The sequence below is a fragment of the Nothobranchius furzeri genome, chromosome 7 (assembly GCF_043380555.1).
Source record: "Nothobranchius furzeri strain GRZ-AD chromosome 7, NfurGRZ-RIMD1, whole genome shotgun sequence".
Lineage (NCBI taxonomy): Eukaryota > Metazoa > Chordata > Actinopteri > Cyprinodontiformes > Nothobranchiidae > Nothobranchius > Nothobranchius furzeri.
Window position 1 is genome coordinate 48131460 of NC_091747.1, and position 24517 is coordinate 48155976.

Below are 24517 nucleotides of genomic sequence, written 5' to 3' on the forward strand. Positions count from 1 at the left end.
AATGTACGAGGAAGCTTGAGGACAAATGTGTTCGTCAGGGGCATCATAGCGTGTGACATCTATATTTAGAAATATTCCTTTCTGAAGTTTTGAAGGACAGAGATAAAAGACTGGAGAGTGAAGAAGAGGTTCGAGTGTTGTCAACATCATCAAGATTTCTCATCCGTGGAGGAGTGCCACAAAGAACCCTTTTTTTTCAGATTAAAGCAGGTGATATTGTAATGTTATTTGAATGTGTTCTATTTATAATTCCCTTTTCTTCTCTTTCTGTTTGTTTTATTTCATGGCTGTGTGTTTAGTCTTAAAGCTAGATTTGGGCAGAATTTCTGCTGCAACAGTTGGATGTGCAAGTTGGCTCGCCCATGATGACCATGAAAGGCCTGTCCAGCAGCCGCAGTCACCACACAGTGACCTGCGACCCCTCCTATGACTCCATGACTCTGGGACACCCGGATCGCCGATCCTACTTTGTGAATCCGGGGGAGTCTCATCCCGCCGACCAACCCTGCTACACCCAACGGAACGCCTTTCAGACTGAGTGCAGTGCCTATCCTGATCTGACCAGCTGCACCTTCCCTCGGAGATATTACAACTCTCATCATGAGCTGAAGGGGGAGTGTGGCGCCGTGGTGCCTTACACCGGGCCAACAGGGAGCTGTAAGGGAAGCGGAGGAAACAACAACAACCGCATCCCGTCCAACTTGCTGGAGCAATTTGAGACCCAAGCGCCGCTGCGGCGTGAGGGCTACCATACGCTGCAGTACAAACACACCGCCGTGGAACACCAACGCAGCGACAGCCCGGGTCGAATACGCCACCTCGTTCATTCTGTCCAGAAGCTTTTCACCAAATCCCACTCTCTGGAGGGGCCCTCGGGGTCAGGTGGAGGAGGGAGCGGGAAGATGAACGGCAGTAAATCCAGTACTGATGATCCTCCCTCCTGCTCCGGCACCCTAAAGTACAGCAAGCGAACTAAGAGCAAAGACCGCTCTAAGTCCGAGCCCAAGATGCGCACTGCCATATCAGGGTACTGGAGTTCAGACGACACGCTGGACCGAGAGGTGTGTCTCTACCATCACAACCAGGGGGTCAGCAGTGGAACTATGCCTTCTGGAGTCATGACTATTGGCCGCCACCCAGATAAATCCCAGTCACAATACTTCATGGAGTCATACAATACCATCAGCGCCCAGTCGCTCAAGACGTCGCGCAGCAACAACGATGTGAAGTGTTCGACATGCTCCGGCAGCAGCAGTGGGACTCTGCCGCTGATGGGTGCACACGACGGGCAAGTTCAGCTTAAGAAGAGCTCGTGGTCTTCAACTCTGACAGTGAGCAGAGCGAGGGAGGTCTACCAAAAGGCCTCTGTCAACCTAGATAAAGCTCTCGTCAAAGCCGAGCAGGGACGAACTTGCCATTTCCTACAGGTAGGACCTCTGCGACAGCCCCACCTCTCGCATGTCATTCTTCATATATCATCTGGGTCCGGCTGCTGCTTCGTGCATCCTTTTTTCCCTTTGTGAATATGTGCATGTTTGTCTGTGTGAGTCAAGGATCAGTGACACGGTTCCCCTGAAAACCATTTTGTCTTTCATTTCATCATGTGCCTGTGTTGATTTTATCCTTTGTACCGTCATAAAACCTTTTGTTTTTCCACAATCATCTCACGGCATCAGCTTTTTTTGTGTCCACCATAATTGAAATATAAATTATATGTGCATGTGTATATGTTTATGATGTGACAACTGGATGGCATGGTCAGTATTTATGCAGTAAGCTTCGATTGTCTAAAGCAGGGGGCATCCCACAATTCTTATTTTTACAGTATATAGTACAGGAAAGAAGATTTAAACATCAAATCTGATCTGTTCCTGTCACACTGAACTGCATTTAACCAGCTGTCAGGATTGTGGTCGTAGCAACAGTGGCTTGACCGATTGTAAGTACATCTTGGTCACGGACAGTCATTGTGGTGCCGCAATGAGATCAGAGTGATTTCAGCAGACAAAACTGAAATAAAACCGCCCCAGTCCGCAAACTCAGTGGTCACACACACTCACACACACCTACAGCAACAGGGAGACACATGCATTCTGACACATCAACACACTGGGTCACGCATACCCCTTTTTTTAACTTTGGAAAGTTGTTCAGATTACGTGTGTTTCCTCAGATTAGGGTGAGTAAAGAAGTACGAACCTGAGGCAAGAAGTAGAAAGACTAAAGTAGAGGCTTACCGAGAGAATGAATACGAGGAGTAGATGGTGCGAAAACAGCTGGTATAGTCAGCTTTGTGCGTTCATTCTGTGTGTTTCTTCTAACTGTATTACTCTATTCTTTTTTTAACACCGAAAACGGTTGTTTTACCTTAGTTTTTGCTAACATTTTGACTATTCCTGCAGTCTTCATCAGAGCTCGCCGCTGTTGGCAGCGTCTATGTTCATGACCCTTGTTCTGTCTCAGTCCATTCTATGATTTTCCCCTTGTACAGTGGTCTGTTGTGGCAGATTTCTTTATAGTACTTTCTGCTTCTTGTTTCACTGCTCTTGCATCAAAGTGCAAGTCAAAGACACTCAAGAGCAGCGAAACAAAAAGCTGTTTCAAACAAGCCGCCGTTATCTTTGTTGTCCCAGTCTGTCGCATCATCCCGCCCGTCAAACCGATAGAGCGCTGTGATTGGCAACGCACAAGACTGTTTGGGTCTGCTGAGGCTCCTATGGAGCGTGGCTAGACCAACATCTTTTTCCTTCGGGTATTGTTTTTCGAGATTTCTACGCTATAGAAGTAGATTAAAATGAAAGGCAAAGAAATTCCTGTTGGGCCAAAGATTTTCCTCTTCAATGTGGCGAGTCCCTCAAATAGCAACAGTACATATGTCATGTAAGAAAGTGAAGCCTTAACACATTTTCTTTGACTTATTCAACATGCTAACAGGGTCTGTAGTCGGCCCTGACTTTAAGGTCAGCTGGTTTCCTAGCTACCCAGTAGGTCCATTGAATAACTCTCTTCCACTGTTTCCCCACTCTGTATGTCATTTCTTTCACTTCAGAGCCGGTGCCCTGACAGTCACTTGCACTGGGAATGCAGCGGCTGCACAAAACCCGCTTTGTTTTCCCCTCCCTCTCCGTGACTGCTGTCTTTCATTTTCTCTCTCTCTCTCTCTCTCTCTCTCTCTCTCTCTCTCTCTCTCTCTCTCTCTCTCTCTCTCTCTCTCTCTCTCTCTCTCTCTCTCTCTCTCTCTCTCTCTCTCTCTCTCTCTCTCTCTCTCTCTCTCTCTCTCTCTCTCTCTCTCTCTCTCTCTCTCTCTCTCTCTCTCTCTCTCTCTCTTAGATTAGGGCTCAGATATGGCGTTGCCCTTTTTTAACCTTCATTAGTGAGTGTGAAGAGCTGGTAGAGCAGACAGAAGTCAGGCTACTGCTATATTTTGTCAAAACAATTAAACCCCTTCGATTTGATATGCTGCATGTATCACATGACACACAAAAGAAGGCAATCGGCTCTATAAGGCTTACGGTACGATCCAGAAAACATTGCACTGATTATGTAAATATTACAGAAGCTTAGAGAAAGCTTTAATGCACAGGACATTTGTTGTAGCTTTATTTGAATGTGGACCTGTTAAAGCTTTAGGTCCTACCTTCTTCTCTTCAGGTACCTCAGGATGACTGGAGCAGTTTCTCTCCACTGGGGAAAGATGATGAGATCCCGTGCCGGCGAATGCGAAGTGGCAGCTACATCAAGGCCATGGCAGAGGAAGATAGTGGCGACTCAGATTGCAGTCCCAAACCCTCGCCCAAGGTCCAAGCGCGACGGGCCAGCTACCTGAAGGCCACGCAGCCGTCGCTCACGGAGATGACTACACTCAAGTGAGTGTGAGGCAGAAATAAACCCCCACATTTTTCAGCCATTTAGTTGAAAAAGTGACATTCTGCAGCGAGTCATGTCAACAATATGTCTGTCATCCTTCAAGTCTTTAGATTGAGTTTGATGCTGTAACTGAATGCCTGTTTGCAGAGAGTCAAACAGCTCAGTGTGAGTGTAGCAAACAGGACACACAAAAGGAATGAAAGTCGAGAGTAAACATTGTTGTATTCACCAGTTTGGCCCATAGTTAAAGATTAAATACCTGCTCAGCACAACACAGACATGCATCAGTCTTTATGCATCCTCGCTGTAGTTTTAGAATACATCAAACAGGCTGGGCCTTAATTTAAAAAAAATGTTTCTGCATTAAAATCACTTCAGTAAATTAACATTAATGTCCTGAAAAGTGCTACATGCTGAGAGTATAATCAGGTACTTTATCTGAGGATTTGAGGTGTTTACATTGGAACATTTTCATGAGCTTGTTTACTGCTTCTGCAGAATTTTTTTCTTTTCACAGCACAAATTTATGAAAGTCCACAGGTCTGCACTCTTATCCTTGATAATAAACTCACCTCAACTGTAATTATTTCTGATGGAGTAGAAAGTTTCTAAATGGGAAAATTTCAAATTAAGAGTAAAATAGACCAGGTTATATGTGAAATAAATTAATGTGAAGCTGCAATGGAGGTAAATGCTTTTGTGCTACAGTCATGCAAAAACTGGCACTCCACATGGCTGTGTTGTGGTGCCCCCCTTTTTTATTTCTTTTATATATGATTATGTGCAATTATTGGGGATGTCCTTTATTATTGGTCTACCAATATTGTCAGCTGATATTCATCTTTAAATGCAATATCGGGAAATATTGGTATCAGTTTTTAATCCTTAATGACCCAACTTTTACATACCACGCATACATTATACATCAGACTCTTCGTCTTCATCTCCTCTTCTCTCAAAATGAAAAAATAGGACAGATCTGAGGTTTGAGATATTTTAGTTTTATTTGGCACAACTTGTGAAGAATTAGGAATTAGGAACGGATAAAAGATCTGCTGTCCTTAGACGTAGCTCTGTGTAACCAGCCAGCTAACAATACAACTAAAACATACACCATAATCTTCATCCAAGGCTTGCTTTTCTTAAATAAAGATCTTTATAAATGTTTTATTACATTTGTCCCATCACGGATTTAATAATTATCTTTAATTGAAGTAGTTGCAATTTTGCACCAATAATGTTTAGCCCTCCCACTGTCTTTTTGGGTGACCCCGTGAGGAAAGTTGACCACTGAGCAGGATTGATGGTTTATCCCTTGAGGTCCACGTGGCAGGGGTGAGGTGGTGCTCACTCCTCACCCCTGCCACATGGACCCAAGGGATAAACCATTAACCCTGCTCAATGGTCAACTTTCCTCGCGAGGTCACACCCATTAGGACAGTGGGAGGGTTAATGCTTAAGCATTTATGTTAGGAAATATGTGATGTTGGCAACCTACATGATTTATTTTTCCCCCTTTTTTTAGGGGGACCACGCATATGTCGTTATCAGTTTATATCGGTATCAGAAATTAAGAGTTAGACATATCTGCTATTGGATATCTGTAAAAAAGACAATATCGAGCATTCCTAGTAATTATAGAAAAGTAACTTTTCGTTTCATCCTGCTCTGTTCCCTGTCAACTCTGCTCTGCTGCCATCTCACTGAAAATAGGCGTGAAGTGATAAAATGTTTTGTGAGCATAGAGACATTAAAATTCTTGCTGTGCACTTCAAAGTAAACAGGAGACTGGCTATGTTCACTGATAATGGAACTGTTCGAAAAGTTTTAAATCTTGGAAGAGACAGTTGCTTTTGTCACATGTCATGTTTGTCTATGCTGATGACTAACAAATATCAAATTAGTTAGTCACAGATCGGCACCATCTGCCAATTCGATGGCGCAACGCTTTGTATTATTTGTCAGGTTTTTTTTCTCGTAATACAGTTATTTGTATTTTTAAAAGTCCTTCGCATTGGGTTTTCATTTAAGTGAAGATAATTTACATTAAACATCAAACAAGCAGTGGAAGAACTGAGGACACGAGTCTTATTGAAGCACGGGGCCGTGACTGATTAGCTGTGTAACACACAGAGATGAGGAAAACACAAGTGTATGCCCAGTCATTGTTACTGGTACCACAAACACAAGTGCACAAATACACAATCTTACATAAGAACATGCAGCACAGCTTGGGGCCTGCTAATGACTTGAGTGAGGCTCGGGGAAACGCCATCATCGTTTGATAGAACTCAGTGAAACAAACCAAACTGCAGAGCTGCATGTTGGAGATAGGGAATGAGTTGGGAGCCACTGACAATTTGTTTTTATGGAGTGTTTTAAGGGAGCTCGCTTGAGTCTGTCACATGCTGTGATGATTAAATAATCAGCTTTTTTTTGTTCTTTATGGGTCAGAAAACAATCAATTTTGTCCTTGACTGGCCTGGAATTTCTCCGAAAAAATTTGTTTAATTTCAACCACTATACGCTTCGATTTGTACCGCTGACAGCATGGTTGTAGGGTTTCTGGGGAATTTCTGAGAGGGAGGACGTTACTGATCGGCACTAAAAGGCATCTGTGGACATTTTACATTGTCAAAGTGCGCAATAAGGATATTAGATCCCTCTGAGACAGCGGCTGTGTGACGTAAAGAAGTGGCGTTCAATGACTAGAAACGTTTTTTTTTCTGCCCTCTGTAAGAAACCACAAAGCGACATAAATTTCAGCGTTGTGGAGGGATTTCAGCTACATTTTGGGCATTGGGAGTTTGGAAGCAGCGATGTTAAAACAGCGTGGATGCGGTTAATTTTATTTTCTTTCTGTTCTGCATCACCAGAAATGCTTCCAATTCTACATACACCAATTGTTTGGCGACGTCTGCCGATGTAATTTCCCACTTAGTTATGATCAAGCAGCACGAGTTAACCACAAGTCTCAAACAGTAACTCAGGTCATTTCCAAGTACAGTTCAGGTACTCGGTATGTCCCTGAAATTCCCCGGAAAGTGGTCCTTTTGGGCTAGCCTGATGAAATGGAGACATGCTCATGCCGTGACGGTCCGATAAAATTATCCGGAAGTAATTGGCCTAAAATTTTTTAACTGTTTGGATCATTTAGGCACAAATTTTGTTTATTTTGCCCACTGCAGTGGCCCCTCGTTTATCTCAGGGTTACGCTCTAAAAATAACCTGCAAAAGGTGGGATCCACAAAGTAGCCAGCTTTATTTTTACAATTATTATAAATGTTTTAATTAGGGATGTGTATTGGTAAAATTTTGGCGATATGATACGTTTCACGATACTGGGGACAATACAATGTATCACGATTGCAATACATTCAGTCAGACGTTATTAGCAATTTTTTTAGACTGAATTTATTGTAGAAATATTCAATAAATAGGCCAAACTGATACTTAACATGTTTAACACTAGGTATCTGAACCATAACAGAAGGATTTACATTTCATTGGTTGAAACATAACCCAGTGCACACTGCTGCCAACTAGCGGTTGGCGTTTGAATTGCACCAAAAGAAATATAATATTGCTGTAAACAATATCACCATATATTGCCATATAGATATTTTCTTACATCCCTAGTTTTAAGGTAGTAAAAACCCTCCTTACACACTTCATACACTTTTCTCTGACTGCCACTAGCATTTTCACACCTTTCTCAACGAGCTGTAAAAGAATAGCATGCAAAATGCCGCTAAGGTAAGAATTGTTTTCAGGTGTGTTTATTAGTTTTTTCTAACTAAAGTGAGTTGCCTGAACGCTTTTATGGGCTACCTGAATGTTTTTCTCACAAAAAAAAAAAACTACGCAATAACACCGAACGCTGATTATATTACAGCCATAGTAGCACCACAAAAACAATAAAACAACCAGACGCTCCGCTCCTGCTCGCTGCTACTACTGTACCTTTTAAAACCAGGAGAGACCCTGGATGTGTACTCTAACAAACACTAATACTGGTCACGTCTAACGCTTTTCCTCCCAGCTGAGGACATTTTTTCCTTTTAGACATAAATTGTTCAACTGTTACCGATGTATATCAGGCTGGCCAGCCATGCCAATGCTTTCTTATGGGAAGCAAAGGGCCCGGTAACGCTCCCATTCAAATAGCCCCTCCTCCTGAGAATTCTAACCAAGCCAATCAGCGCTGAGCAGCGTACGTCACATACCGCGATGCTCAGTTTCTCATTAACAATAAAGATGGCGTCTGAAGCGGAGTTCGCTGCGGCTCTTTCATCTGTTCTAAATGACTTGAACAAGACTTGAGGAAAAGTTTGAAAACTATTGGGAGAAAAAAAAAGAAAATTATTTGGGAAAAGGAAAGGCTAAATAAAGAGTTGACAAAAAAGATTTGTTAGAAAAGAAAAATCTGCAAATGCAACCAAGTGTGGAAATGCAGCGGGCTTGTTAATGTCATTTATTGCATACAAATAGACTCAAGATACACTGACTACCCATTTTCAGGTGATTGTAGGGCTGGATCTTTACTCTTTAAAATGCCAAAGAAGAATTTGTTGGGTTTAAAAACCAGTTTATGGGGATTTTTTTTTTCTTTAAGTGGAAAAATTATGTAGTTAGGTTCCTATTTTTGACTTGATCTCTCTGTGCATCACCCACACACTCATGTTGAATCCAAGGAGTTAATATGAGTGATTCACAGAAATCTCCTTAGCCTTTACAGCATGACACATTTTGGCTGGGAAAAAAATCTAGTCACCTAAACCCACGGAAGTAAAGCAGGACCAAGTGCTGAAAAACGGCGTTCTTTAATCATCTCTTGGTGCTGGAGTCCAATTTTCATGCTAAATGCTTTTGTGTGAAATGATTTCCCATCTCAGAAAATACAAAGCACTTCAAGGTCAACAAAAATGTGTCTGCAACAATAAATGTCAAGAAATAATAACACTTAAATGTATTTATAAAAACCATTTTAATGCATTTGATATAACAGTTTTCACAATTTGAGATCATAAATTAGGAAATAAATTGAAAATAAATAAAATATGTTTTAAAGTGCTTTTTAAAAACGATGAAGACAGAAATGGAGCATAACTACAGAGAAAGGACGACTTTCAAATAAAGCTAAACTTGAATTACTTTTATTCCAGTTGTTTTCTATTTAAAACTTTATTATGAACTTAGGAGAACAGAAGAAAGGTATAGAAGATATTTAAATCAAAGAGGGTTATGGATCTTAGCATCAAGGGTTCAGAAATGCAACTTTCCAGAAATCAATTTGAACAAATTTCAGTTTTTATCCTTTGTCTCCAGATTTCTCTCATGATAATTTTAACTTCCTGTTGTCGGGACAAGGTTTTATCTTCCAGAATAAATTGCTGTTCTGTTGAAGTTTCATTGCAAGCCTGTAACAAAGCACCCACGTCCTCTTTAACCTGACATCTACCTTCCATCTCATCCTGACATGTTTGAAAAGCAGAGTCCAATTATTAGAAAATCTCAACTGAAACATCAAATTTGAAAGAAATTTACAAATTAAACAAGCTAGTTATAAAAATAGCCTTTAAAAGCTTAAATGCTGTAGATTTTTCTCTGCACTGAGTTACACAGATGCTTTTTTGTTTATTTTTTTTGACATCCTTACTCCCATGATAATAGCTCGTCCCTCCAGTTCACCTTTATTTTCCATCCTGTTTCATCCTGGGATGACTAATCTGGTTCGCTTTGCTGTGGCAACCGAGCTCTATTTTAAGGAGGAAATGCATAATTAAAGAGATCTGACCTGAAGGCAGAGAGCAGGAGCCGTACAGCGCATTTCTGCGTGATACACTGGGATATTTTTATATAACAATTAGGATCAATATGATAGAAAATTTAGATTTTATTCAGCTGATTCAATAACTCACTTCTATTTGATTTCTGTAAGCTTTCTTGGTTTATCTGAAGGAAATCGAGTGATGTTTACCCTGAGTGATGGGGTGCATCCTGCTGCTGTGTAACCCAAACACACACACTCGGGCCTTCACACTTAAACACGTGGACTCACACTTGGGAGAAGCATGCTGAGCTATCAAACTGGAGCTAATGAGACACCTATTCGTCCTCCTTGGAGACGGGACGTGTGTCAATCTGCAGGTCTTTTCTTTGAGCCTGTTATCTGTTTTAGAGCAATACTAGTTATTTCCTGACACGTATGCAAGTGTTCTTATGTAAAGTGCCTACAAGATGCTTCAAGGACACACCAAAGCTACTGTGAAGGTTTCTCTGTAGCTTGTTGATTAGATAAGAATATCTCCTCAAGCAGTTATGGATTAATCTGTTTGAGTTTTTCATAAAGATTTGCTTTAATTTTTTTTACCTTCTGTATCTCATTTTTCTTCTTTTTCCATCTTCCCTTTTTCCCTATCCGTGTTTCTCCTCTTCTCCTGCGGCAGGATCTCCGCAGAGCACTCGCCCAAGCTGCAGATCCGAAGTCACAGCTACCTGCGGGCGGTGAGCGAGGTTTCCATCAATAGGAGTCTGGACAGCTTGGACCCGGTGGGGTTGCTGGCCTCGCCTAAATTCCGCTCCCGAAACGAGAGCTACATGAGAGCTATGAGCACCATCAGCCAGGTTTGTGGACATCTATAGGTCCAAAGCCCTTTATCCATCCTTCAAGGTGTGGAACACGGAAATACTATTTTTAAAATCTTATTTCTGACTATAATCGGTCACTCTGAGTATTTCATGCAGGCTAAACATGAAACTAGTCTCCTACACCTATCTCCTGCATTAGTGTCTGATAGAAAATAGACATTGAAATGCTAGGATTTGAAAATCCTCACAGTTGTGTCACACCGTGAATTAGCGTTCATGGACTCACCGATCTTGAGTGATGACGGGGAAGGCTGTTGTTATTTTAACGTCCGGGACTCAGCAAAGGGCATCTCGGCTAGTTTAAGCTAACAAATAGCATAAGCAACTTCACCACACAGCAGAACTCCTCCAGGCTTTTATTATTTGTGGAGATAAAAAAATCTATGTTGATATTCAGTGGTAGAATTTGTTGATGTTATTCAATTTGGGGTGAGATGTGCAAATGTCAGGAAATAAGACTCCAAACCCTGCCGTCTGAAGCTCAGCTCTGATGTGGCTCCCTTCTAGTTCGTGGAATTTCCCCCCTTCCCAAGTACAAACTTCAAGGCATTCTTTCCTACTAGGGACAGCAGTAGCTCAGGAGGTAGATCGGGTTGTCTAGCATTCAGAAGGTTGTAGGTTCAATCCCGGCTCCCGCCAGAGAATGCTGCTGTTGTGTCCTTAGGCAAGACACTTACCTGCCTTGCCTGCTGGTGGTGGTCAGAGGGACCGGTGGCGCCTGTGTTTGGCAGGCCTCGCCTCTGTCAGTGCACCCCAGGGCAGCTGTGGCTACATCGTAGCTCATCACCACCAGTGTGCGAATGGGTGAATGACTGATTGTGATGTGAAGTGCCTTGGGGGGTTGTAGAACCCTAAGAAGGCGCTATACAAATACAGGCTGTTTACCATTTAGAGACCACTGCAATTGTATCGGCAAAAATGAGTGTTCCTCACCATAAACTGAAAGATTGTATTGAGTGTTGTCTTGCAGCGGTGAAAACGAGATCTGTGGTTATTCTTGGGCTCAAATCATCAACTAGGTCACCATTTTTGTGAAGACAGAATACTACGCAAACCCCTTGTCTCCTAATTAGTGTATATGTTTGTGGTTTTCTGCAGCGGAGACATTGATATTTAGATTGGCTAATTAAACAGGAGCACGTGCAAATTCCCCTCCTGCTGGTTTGCTTTTTCTGCCTCAGCATAGTTTATAAAGCAAAAATGAAAGTGTCACCTCAATCTGAGAGATGGGATTATTTTCTGATTCAGTGAAACTGTTCAATCATAAATAGAGAAAGTGAGCTAGCAGCAGCCTGCTTCTGTCATGGTTGCTGTAAAATAAGGTAGACACTTGGGATTTGGATCATTCTTTGCACTGTTTGCAGTGACAGGGAAGCTTTTGCCTGGGGTAATTTGGATGTGTACTTCAATCCAAAGCCCAGAGGCAACACTTTGCTTCACCATCTGAGTGACGGACCCTTGGGACACCCCTTCAAGTTCTGTCGGAGGCCGGTCCTTACAGGAGAATGTCACCGTGGAGCTGGCATTTATTAAAAGAACAGAGGTGTTGCTGTTTTTTAACTCGCGCTCATTTACATGTGTGTTGTCACAGAAAATGGAAAAATCTCAACTTTTCCACTGATTTCTCTGATTATAGTCCCCCTCCACAACAAACACACAAACCCAAAGTCTTATTGCTCCGCTTAAGCTCTTCAAGTACATGTATGGAGCTCGTCTAGCCTCACATAACCCCGTTCCTTAAATCCCACAAATCTGTGGCAAGCTTCCAGAGGGTTTTTCTTTACATATAAAAACTTTTAGTCAAACCAAAACCACGTGTGCTAATGATGTAGCTGGATATCCTCGGGCTATAATGCTAATCCCAGTAGTTCTTTTTTTTACACTTTCTTTTGTCATCTGTGAAAAAAAGAGCTCTTTGAAGTTTTATCAAACAATAATCTACACCCTTCTAATGCTTTTTATTTTCATTCATTCATTCAATTATTTTTCCCAAGTGTGCAATACCATGCAAAGATGATCCAGTCCCGGCACAGCTTCAGCTTTGTCACTGATTGCTGGACAATGGTCTCCAGAATCTGCTGATATAGAGTGGACTCCATGTGTCCCTCAAATTTAACACGATTCCCAGTCCTTGCACTGGCCACACAGCCCGCAGCATGATAGAACCACCGCCATGTTTTACTGTAGGTAGCAGGTGTTGTTCTTGGAATGATGTGTTCTTTTTCCTCCATGCATAGCGCCCCTTGTTATGCCCAAGTATCTCAATTATAGATTGGTCTGTCCAACACCTTATTCTAAAATGAAGCTGGCTTGTCCACATGTGCTTTAGCATAGCTCAAGCAGCTCTGTTTGTGCTGTGGGCGGTGTAAAGGCTTCCTCTGTATCACTCTAGCGTGCAGCATCTCCTTGTGTAAAGTGCGTCTAATGGTTGAACGATGCACAGTGACTCCATCTGTAGAAGATGATGTTGTAGGTCTCTGGCGCTGGTCTGTGGGCGGACTCTGACTCTTCTCACCATTCTTCGCTTCCATTTATCTGAGATTTTTTTTGGTCTGCCGCTTTAAGCCTTAACTTGAACTGTTCCTGTGGCCGTCCATCTCCTCAACATGTTCCTAACTGTGGAAACAGCTGAAATCTCTGTCATAGCTTTCTGTATTCTTTCCCTAAACCATGATGGGGAACAATCTTTGTTTTCAGCTCATGTGAGAGTTGTTTTGAGACCCCATGTTGCTGCTCTTCAGAGAATATTCAAAGAGGAGGGAAAAATACAATTGGCCCACTTAAATACTCTTTCTCATGATGGATTCACCTGCGTACGGAGGTCAAGGGTCACTGAGCTTACCAAACCCCTTTTGAGTTCCAATAATTAGTTCTAAAGGTTTTGGAATAAATAAAATGACAACAGTGTCTAAATTTATGCACCTGCCTAATTTAGCTTAAACAATTATTGCACACTTTCTGTAAATCCTATAAACTTTGCTTTACTTCTCAAACATCACTGTGTGTGTCTCCTATAACACATATTTGACTGACATTTTTATCGTAACAACCAACAATTTATACAGGAAAATCTTGAAGACTAACAAGGCTGCTCAAACGTTTGCATCTCTGTATGTGGACTGAATTTAACCAGATTAAATTAACTCTTGGTGTGAAATTCACCTTTTTTTTTGGACTGCAACCCACAAGTTTAGCTCTGTGTGTTTAAGTTGTAATGATTTTCAACAACATAAAACAGAAATAATTGCTGCTATTAAAAGGAAAAAACTGATTAAATGAAAACACATTTTTAAAGTGTATTTAAAAAAATCATATATATTTTAATCTTTGTAAATATGTATTTGTTTGTGAAAATGCTTGTGTGGATGTTTTGTTTTTGCAGGTGAGCGAGGTGGAGGTAAATGGACAGATTGAGGCGGTGTGCGAGTCTGTCTTCAGTGAGATGGAGTCCCAGGTGGTGGATGCCCTGGACCTGCCCATGTCGGGCTGCTTCCGCATGCGCAGCCACAGCTACGTACGTGCTATAGAGAAAGGCTGCTCACAGGAAGAGGAGGAGGGTGGCGTCACAGCGGGCATCAGGAGGAGCGACTCTCCCCCGCGCACTGCCACCACCGTCCGAACCATCCAGAGCAACACAGGTTGGTGGAAACGTGCTCAACACATGCAGGCTGATGTGCTCGTGACTGTGCATGAACAAACATATTCTATATCTCGTTAGGAATTCATCTGTGTGCAGAAGGTGTGTTGTGATTTTTTTAATTATGCATCAAATGTATAGAATGGAAACCAAGCTGCATTTAGGAAGCTGTTCCTATTGATTGTCAGTGAGTGCTGAAACTGTTTTACATGTTATAACTTCCATAACTCTTATTATTCGTATGACCCAGTTTCCTCATTTATTAGATGAATCCAAAACCACTTTTTTCCCACACAGAGAGCTTATCTGAATTCTAAAGCTTAGTGATGGCTGGATCTTATTTTAGCCCCCTCGTGGGTCTCATGGTCTGGAGAGCTTGACTTTGCACCGACTCCATGCAGTATTGATGCTGAGTGGTGCTGGCAAACAGGACTGAGTGCTACGCTGCAAAATCCAAGCGTCGTTCCGTTACACCACGCGTGTTGAGCCTCCACTGCCTCGTGCACTCCGGCTTTCCCTTCAGCTCTCGTTTAATTATACCAATTAGGCGACAGCGTTTGCCCAAACCTAGAGGACTTCCAGTTGAATGCATTCACTGCAGTTTGTGCCATACTTTTTTCACTTTTAAAAATTGCTTCCTTTGCTGTTTTTATTTAATCGAAATGATCTCTTTCATTACTTATATTTTCCTTATTTCACTTGAAGAAACTGAACAAAATCTGTATTTTTATCATCACATATAATTAGCAGTGTGGGTTCACAATGCAATTAAAGCTAACAGATAATTTGGTTGATTGTTCCGCTGAGTGGAGGTAGATATTGATCTATTGGAGACTGATAAAATAAAGATCCCAGACCTTCGTAGCTCCACCTCGGGGGAAGCAAGAGTTAATGAAGACCATCTATCAGGGGAAGTGTGAGAAATAAAAGCAGGTTTTCAAGCTACACAACACTGGAATACTCTCTTTATTGCCTCTTGTTCCCTTTAAATATATATTTTGTCTACCGTAGCATGAAGACGACATTTTCAAAACATGTCAGATAAAAAGTGCCGCTGTCAGCTGCAGAGTACCTAAGTGAGCGTCCATTTCAGATGCCTTAATTTGTTACATGATGGACAGATTAAGACATGCTGCTAGTGTGCTGGGTGTCATTACACTGCTGTTTCTTGCAATTGAAGACGGTCTCCTGGTTTTTAGCGCTAAAAGAGATTTACCATTGAATTCCTGCAGGGTTTTTAAATTGAAACCGAGACTTCTAATCAGTTGGAACCAAAACACAACCAAACGAGACGTCGGGGATTTGGCTGAGCGATGCTTCACAGGGTGATGTCTGGAGCAGTTCACCACTCTGGAGATAGAGCTCTGCTTCATATTACTGTCATAGTTGTACTGCTGCCCAATTCATCACTTCCTTAAAACTTCACGTCAGAGTCATCAGTCACTGTAATTAATGAACTTCCCGCCAAGACATGCCAAACTGGAAGGCGGCAGTGTTCCAAAAAAACGTTTTTTTGGACGTGCAATAACTAGGTGGTGGACAGTAACCGTCCTTAACGTGCTTTGCTTGTGGTCTGCTGCATAGCGCAGTAACTGAGCTTGTGAAAGTGAGTGAGTGTAAATACAGGAATTTTCAACAGATGACCTGAATGGCTCTTTAGGTTTTGCAGCACTCCTGCGTCTTGTTGACAATCTTATCGATGTAAAATCGTTTGAAAAAGCAAAATAATGTTCAACTCGCAGTTCGAAAACTTGTATCACTGGACGAACAGAGCTATCTTTAAAAAATTGGTCATTTTACATCTACAAGGGTCCAATTAATGCTGCATCTAGGGCAGGTAGGACACTCCAGTCCTAGAGAGCTGCTTTCCAGCACGTTTTAGAGATTTCCCTGCTCCAACACACCTGATTTTAATCAGCAGGTGATTAAAAGGCTTCAACAGACTCTGATGAGCTGCTGACCTGTGTTTAAACACAACACATTCTCACACCCAAAGCGTCCAAAATGGCATTTGTTTCTGATGCGTTGGGAGCCCCAGCGCGTCGGGAGGCGACATGCTGTGCCCGACCGTCGTTTTCTGACTGCTGTGGTAAAACGGCGATTTCACCGAATTATGACCTTTACTCTCTTGCTATTTAACCTTTCCCTCACTCCCATTCTAACCTTAACCCTCTTGCGCATGCAAAACTTTGTTTCTAGTTGTAACGTACATCTCAAATACGGTGAACGAGAAGTTTAGAACGAGAAACTGGGTTAATGTTAGGATGTGCGTTAGGGGAAGGTTAAATAGCAAGAGGTTAGAGGTTAAATGTCGGTTAAATGTGCGTTTTACCGCGGGTGTCGGAAAACGACGCGCTGGGGCACCCAACGCATCGGAAACAAACGCTTGGTCACCCACCGTCATCTTTCAATGCTTCGGGTGTGAGAATGTGTTAAGCAGGGAAACAACTAAGACATGCTGGATAGTGGCTCTCCAGAACCAGGGTACCCTACCCCTGAGCTAGAATATCAGTTTGTTTAAAGTGTTTGTCCGCTTTATGTTTTATTACAATATATACTGCAGTGTAATGACAAGTGTTGAAAACTGGAGCTTTATTCCTAATAGGGGATCAAACCAGTGAACTACCGATTACATACAAACATAGTTCTTCTTAGGCAAGAGACTTTGGTAAAAAGATGTTTCTTCTACCTGCAACAGTTTCACCTTCTTGCCTGAAGCCTTCTTCACGGCTGTCATCTGCTGGAGCGACAATGCGTCTGATATCTGGTATTCCTGGCACTTGTCTTGCCTTTTAAAGCTACAGTGGCAAGTTTGGATATTACATTTGCTTAAAACATTTTTCATGCTTCTTAACAGCATTCTAACATATATAATATAGTTAAACTTCCTTTTTTTTTACTTTTATTGATGTTGAATGTGTTTATGGCTCGATGGGAGCAGCCCTCAATTTCATTGTACCCCGTGCAATGACAATAGAAGTCTATTCTATTTTATTCTATTCTATTCTATTCTAAATGTATTGTGGAGATTTTAAAAAAGCAAACAAAAATAATAATAAAGTAGTTCTTGCATTTGTCTAAATACCTCAGCCAATAGCACCTTCCAGACCGAAAGCTACCATTGGACCACCCGGTTGTCGGTCTTGCTGAATCACCACACTTCCTCACTTTCCTGGGTCCTCCATTCATTATGCGCTCACATATTTAGCAATGGAGCACCACTGGTGTGAGAGGTTCTCCTCTCAATGACTACATTTACATGCAGCCAATATCCGGGTTATGATCGGGTTAAGGTCGGTATTCGGGTTTCTTAGTTGATCAGAATAACCCGTTTACAAGCAGAAATAGAAAGAGTTACCCCTAACTTGCATAACCCGATTTAAATGTTGGGGTAGCGTCAGGACGTATGGACTACGCGTCATTTCCGGCTCTTCTTGTTCCGGTATCCGTGAAAACAACAACATGTTTCCCAGTTCGGAAGAGATAGCGACCACTTTTGTTTGTGCTTTAGTTTCCTCGTCACTCCAAAAGTGTGGTGCTGTGCCGCGACTCGCCATGTTGCTCCCAACTTGTTGTTTACTTCCGGTGTTCTGGCGCATACAAGACGTCTCGCTACTCAAAAGACCAAGATTCCTTGCAAACAGAGCATGCGCAGAACACACGCTTTGATGGGGATATCCCGGTATGCGTTTACACGACCAAACATTCGGGTTAGAAAAGGGTTACCCCAGGTGTAGTAACCGGGTTTTTTAAATCCCGGTTATGAGCATATCCGGGTTATTGGTGGTGTTTACATGGACCTGCGGAACCGGGTTATTGTGAATATTCGGGTTTTAAAAGGGTTACTGGCTGCATGTAAACGCACTCAGTAACGTCAGAGAAGGAGAAATAGCCGGCTGCTACCACTTCAACTTTAGGACAAATTACCAGAGTCCCAAAAATGTCATAACATTACATTAACTGGAAGCGCCATAATTAATTTCTTCACAGAAACTCCTTCACAGCTTTTACGGTTCTGCTGATTGCTGTTGTTCCACGTTTCAGGAGAGGCAGGTCGCACCTCTAAACACACAGAATTCTCCAAATCAGCTGGGAGCGCGGAGTGAGAAGGGAAGATGTTGTTGTGGTAAATATTGCATAACACTTCTGAGGGCTGTTTTCAAGCACCAGTTCCAGAAAACGAAAAAAAAGAACACTTATGGTGTCTGCTACCATTTGTCCCCGTGGCAAACTGCCAAAATATTATATACACACACACACACACACACACACAGCATGAGAAACCCATCAGCATCCGCTCACACTCCTCGCTGCCATGCCACTCCTGCCCATTATTATTGATGATCTGTTTAATCCAAAGGAAGGGGACCAAAGTTCTTTGATCTCTTCTCTTTGAACACGAAGTGGCTACTGTTGCTTGCTCAAACTGGCACACCCACTCCTGCTCAGTCACACACACGTTACTGCAGCACCATACAGACAGGTTCGGCTGAGACGTCAGCTCCATTGGATCGGTTTAACAAAATCTGCTGCAGATCCTCTTTGTAATGCTGGAGAAAATCCATAGTAATCAGTTAACGCGACGACTTTACTGCCACTAAGCCGCGGCTCCTCCACCTCATATCGTCTTCATTTAACGTATTAATCACCTTTTCACCCTGCTACAGCTAAGGAAACTTCTTCATCCTAGCTGCTTTTCCACAGTTATTTGCTTGACTTTCAATAAGAAGAAGCACACAAAGAGATCTGGAAAAAAAAACCTTGTAATTTCTCTCACACTCCCCAACCCTCATCGACCGACCCTCTGCTCATAAATAGCTTTTATTCATCGTCCGATCACAGGTGCTAACTGAAAAGTGTGGCTTTTTGCCCCTCCATCTCGTCTCTATTGTGTTTAGTTAAATGGCTATGATGTTTTTCCCCTCGGCAGAGAGGTGTTGTGCTGAGTAAAGCATTTCTTAATGGTTAAGCATTTGAAGCATGCTCATGATTCAAATTGCTGACGGTCTTGTCAAACACTCGGTGGAGTACAACCTCTTCATTTAGTTTGCCCATTCAGGTCTGGGTGTACTTTATCTGCTTGCATTTCTTCTTTTAGAGCAGCTAAATAAAGACTAATTGCCTGCTGTCTAAATAAATAAAAATAAAGTTAATAAATTATTTTTAAAAATCTAAATTAAGAGAACAGAACACCCAAGAGAAAATATTAACATCAAGAATTTACTTTGTGTACCAGATGTGTTTTTTTTAACAAAGTAACATTAAGCAGTTTCCTGCTCCTCTGCCCTACTGGTTGAAAGTGACATTACAACAGTAAACGACCCTGCTGCAGCCTGCTATAGCTAGTGCTAACAACGAGCTAACATTAGCCAACCAATACTAAAATAACCACAATGTAAAAAGATTCACACTGTTGGACAAAAAATGATTTTACTTAAAAGTCCAGTAGCAACAAATCCAGATCACCATCAGTCCGTGATTCTGTAGCCTCCGTTAGCTCCCTCACATCAATGCTCACTCTGGTTTTAGCTCTTTGCTTCACCTCCAAAGACATTACTCTCTTACTTTTACTTCCAGGCTCCACCATGATGCCAACAGAAGAAAACTAATTTTTTCTTCTTTTTGTGTTTTTTATTGACAAATGGCTAATTGAAAATGCTAACTGCTAGCGTTACAACTAATGTAAGCAACAGCCGTAAAGCACATAAAGGGTGCCCCCTTAGGACGCCTACCCACTCCACAAAGCTATTAAGTGCAATGTTTAGTTAACAGAGGGCTGCAGAGTGGTGTCAAATATGAAACTGGTCAAGTTTCTAACTCAACAGTCACTCAATGTTAAAGTTCTAACTTAAAAAACTATCTATTTTTACTTTAAAAAGCTCAACCCTCTTTATATAAAGATTTGGTGTTAGAGTTCAGCATCAAACATCAATTGGAACTGGAACTAATTTTCATTTTTTCCCTGAATCGTTCAAATGTTTTAGTTCCAATTCTTGGTTTCGATACCCAGTCTGCCGACCAGAAGAAAAAACAAGCCGCTGAGTACCAACGAAGAAGAATCCACTGGAAGTTTTTGACTTACTGCGTTCTAAAGTGCTAAAAATCAGCAGATCATTAAACAGACCTTCTGCAACTCTTAAAAAATAGAATAGAATAGAAAATGCCTTTATTGTCCCACACTAGGGAAAAGTTGGTGTCACGGCAGTAAAAAAGAATGAAAAACAAAGAATTTAAACAAAAAACATATATATATACGAGAAATTCTTAAGATTCGACTGAATTTCCCAGATTTAAGGATTGAAAAAACTTAATATGAGAAAAAACAACTCATTTTGTAATTAGAGAAGAAGAAGAAAATATCTTTTCTATAGCGCCTCTCAAGATGAAAATCACGAGGCGCTTCACAAAAACAAAAAATGTAAAAATATCAAAAAGAATTTAGAATATGGTTAAATTATATTTAAAATTGGCAAAAAAAATAGACAATTGTGATTAAAAAATTTAAAGAAATAGAGAGAGTGAATAGATGAGAGGGAAATCAGTGGATCCTGAGGAAGGTGGAATAGGTGGGGAGAGCAGAATAGAGAGTGGTGAAGAAGGTCATACAAAAGCCAGCTTGAACAAGTGAGTCTTCAGCTGCTTTTTAAAGGAGATCACTGAGTCCACTGATCTCAGGCTCAGGAGGAGAGAGTTCCAGAGTCTGGGGGCCACAGCAGCAAAATATCTGTCACCTTTGGTCTTAAGCCTGGTGCGCTGCACAACCAGTAGGCTTTGATCACTGGACCTCAGGGACCTTCTGGGGGTGTAGGGACTAAGAAGATCACCAATGTAAGATGGTGCTTGTCCATGTAAGGCCCTATAGACCAGAACCAGGATCTTGAAATGAACCCTGAAGTTGACTGGCAGCCAGTGAAGCTGGAGGAGAAGCGGGGTGATGTGGGTGTGTTTGGAGGACTTGGTCAGAAGCCGAGCACAGGCATTCTGAACCACCTGCAGACGGGTCAGGGAGGTTCTGCTCAGACACGTGAAAAGAGAGTTACAGTAGTCTAAGCGTGAGGAGATGAAGGTGTGGATAACTGTCTCAAGTTCAGAGCAGGACAGAATGAGACTCAGCTTTGCAATGTTCCTGAGATGGAAGAAGGAAGAGTGAACAAGAGAACTGACATGAGAATCCAGGGTGAGAGCTGAGTCAAAGGTCACACCAAGATTCCTGACTGAGGCTTTGGTGTGAGAAGCAAGCTGACCAAGAGAGTCTCTGACTTTGGGAACCAGCTTGTCTGGGGCACAGATGAGGATCTCAGTCTTATCTTCATTCAGCTGTAGAAAGCTCCCAACCATCCAGGTTTTGATAGAGTCTAAGCAGGTGTGTAACAGCTGCAGCTTAGACATCTCATGGGGATTAAAGGAGATGTACAGTTGGATGTCATCTGCATAAAGATGGTAGGAGATTCCTTTGAAGGAGCTCAGGATGTGCTGAAGAGGAAGCAGATAGAGGGGGAAGAGCAGAGACCCCAGCACAGAACCTTGTGGGACACCATGGGTAAGGGAGGTGGTTGAGGACCTAAACTTGGAGACGGCCACAGAAAAGGAGTGCTCAGAGAGATAAGAGGAGAACCACTCCAGAGCAGATCCTGATAGGCCTACCCAGTCTCTCAGCCTCTCCAGTAGCAGGTGATGGTCAACAGTGTCCAAGGCTGCAGTCAGGTCCAGAGGACCAGAACAGAACAGTCCCCTGCATCACTGGGTTTGAAGGTCATTAGAGACCCTAAAAAGAGCTGTTTCAGTAGAATGAGCTCTGCGAAAACCTGACTGGAAGCTATCATAGATGTCAAGAGCAGCTGTGAGTTGTTTAGCCACAACCTTTTCCAAGATCTTGGAGATGAACTGAAGTTTAGAGATGGGTCTGAAGCTGCTATGAAGAAAGGCACCAAGACTCGGTTTTTTAAGAAGCGGGTGGATTACAGCGTTCTTAAAGTAAGCAGGGACCTGACCAGAAACCAGAGAAGCATTAATTATAGAGAGCACACTTGGACCGATGGACTGAAAAGCACTTTTAAACAAAGGTGAGGGTAAGATGTCGAGGGGGCATGCAGAGGTCTTCATAGAGTTAACTAGTTTGGTTAACTCAGGCAAAGAAACAGGAGCAAAGCTATCTAGGATGATGGGCCTGGTTGGAGTCGGGAGAGGCACGATGAGGCTGAAGGAGAGATGCTAGATCTAACCTTACTGACTTTGTCCACAAAGAAAGACAGAAAGTTCTCACAGTCTGCAACAGAGTGGATGGAGGCTGTAGGAGAGGCAGGAGAGACGATGCTGCTGATGGTGTTAAACATCAGAGTGTATTCATCTAACTGTAAAAATGTTTCACATTGAACATATTTAACCATTACTTAGAATAGTGAAGGTTTAATCATTTAAAACATACATTTTTAGACAGATTTAGCATATTTGTATCTATTTAGTGTTCTCCCAAAGTCAGTATATTGTGGTTTAGAAAGATGGCGTGTATAAAATGCAACATTAACCTTACAAGAACGATCTTCCTGCAAGGTCTTCAGGCATTTCTGTACTGAAATAACCCTGCACTGGTCTGTATTCCCCCACTCTATTTTTACAGGCCTGTGCAAAAAGCTGAACGAAAAACTGTACAACACTGCCCCCAGGGGCTGAGTATAACACAGCGCTGCACCTCTGCCCTTTCCTACAGTAGCAGCATGAGTGGGTGGATGGAGACGCTACCAGACAGCTTGACCCAATTAACAGCAATCGCTGCCATCGCTGGCACTTTTCCATGAGTCCTTTTCTCTCAGAGAGAGCCTGTGAGAATTAGCATCATCGGATTTCCCAGCGTGCTAAATATAAGTGGCAGGGATACAGACCGATAAAGTCTGATGGAATCAGGATCAAGCGGAGCATTCAACCAAATCTCTCTTCCCCTTTTTTCCACCTCGTGTCACCACCGTCCCACGCAAATATCCAAGAGCCAGTTGTGACATGGCATGGGAAATCTGTTTGTCATGTGTCGGGGGGTTCAAATGCTGTAAAGATGAAGAAAGACGTCCAAGGTGGATTCAGAGCAGGATTACAGGTGAAAAACTCTCTTGACAGAGGGTTTAGCACAGCTTTAAGTGTTGTGAAAATCTGACCTGTGAGTAGTGTTTCTCTGCACCATGCTGCTGGTGTCAGTAAGTGTTAGGATCACTGAGAAGAAACCATCTCCCTGTCATGTCTTTTGGCATGAAGGGATGTGTGCAGGGCAAAGATCAGACTAAATGTAAACATGTAACCTCAAGGTTTGTTTGACAAAAGTGAAACTAAGTTATCACCGAGCTGCTGCCATGAAATCTGGCTGCGAGTTGGTTCTGGAAGTCATTGTTTATACACCATAAAAATGACATAAAATATAGTTTTATGAGTACTTGCATATTACAAAACTGCACTGCTCTTCACTAAGCTACATTAGATCATCAACCAAGCAAAATGTAATCCTGATTGATGAAAGGCCACCCAACACCTCTCGCACCCTGTGGCCTGAGTATTCCACTTGCAACTTCAGACTGGTCGCTCTGTTGGGATAGTTGAGCCTGTTGCTGCAGTCTGGTTCCTGGACGTTTCCTGCATGTGTTAGATCAGGGGTGTCGAACTCAAATTCACACTGGGCCAAAATGAAAAACTGGGACGAAGTTGCGGGCCAAACTCAATATTTTTTTTAAAGTGAGGCTAAATATGCACATTTTCCTTTATGTACAGATCTGAATGGTTGAACCTTTTCATTTGGAAACAAACTTATTTTTGCAGTAACACTGAATGTGGAATAACCAAATCACACATGAGCTAGTCCATTTTAAATAAAGCACACATCAGTGTTTAAATATTTTATTCCTTAAAATCTGCATATATTCAGCATTTCTTATTTTTTATCTTTTTAATCTTTTAAGTGTTTCTATTTTGTGTTTTCTTGTTTATTCTTTAATTTTTACTCGTCTTTGTTGCTCCTGTAATGAATGTGTGACACCAAGCTTTCCCTACTGACGGACAATAAAGGGATTTTCTATTTTATTTCTATTTCTATTCTTCTATCTGTAATCTTTTCTGTTTTAAAGTAGGTGAAATATTTCTCACCTATTAACTTTCATGCTTTGGAGCAGAAAAGGTTAATAAAACCAAAATAATTCAATACCAGTTTTCTCCACTCTGATTTCCTGTGATGCTCACCTGTTCCAGCCAGACCTGCATCTGTGGGGTTTGTCTCTGAGCTGAGGAAGGAGTTCATCATTGAGAAACAGTTGCTCACACAGGTTTGTGCTGCTGGACATGGAAAGCATCTGGACCACGCGGTTGTGTCGGGGAGGGGGATAAAAG

The 24517-nt window shown here is 42.0% G+C and overlaps 1 protein-coding gene across 6 annotated transcripts in view; it reads left to right on the forward strand.

Moving 5' to 3' along the window:
* Positions 1-24517, forward strand: part of dlgap1b (discs, large (Drosophila) homolog-associated protein 1b) — a 171905-nt gene that overhangs the window by 118351 nt on the left and 29037 nt on the right. For all 6 annotated transcript variants that reach the window (XM_070553153.1, XM_070553151.1, XM_070553155.1 and 3 more), the window contains 4 exons: positions 300-1427; positions 3652-3866; positions 10317-10494; positions 13901-14156. In XM_070553153.1, the coding sequence (XP_070409254.1) occupies positions 363-1427; positions 3652-3866; positions 10317-10494; positions 13901-14156 (1714 nt within the window). In that variant the 5' untranslated portion in view covers positions 300-362. The remainder of the gene's footprint in view (positions 1-299; positions 1428-3651; positions 3867-10316; positions 10495-13900; positions 14157-24517) is intronic.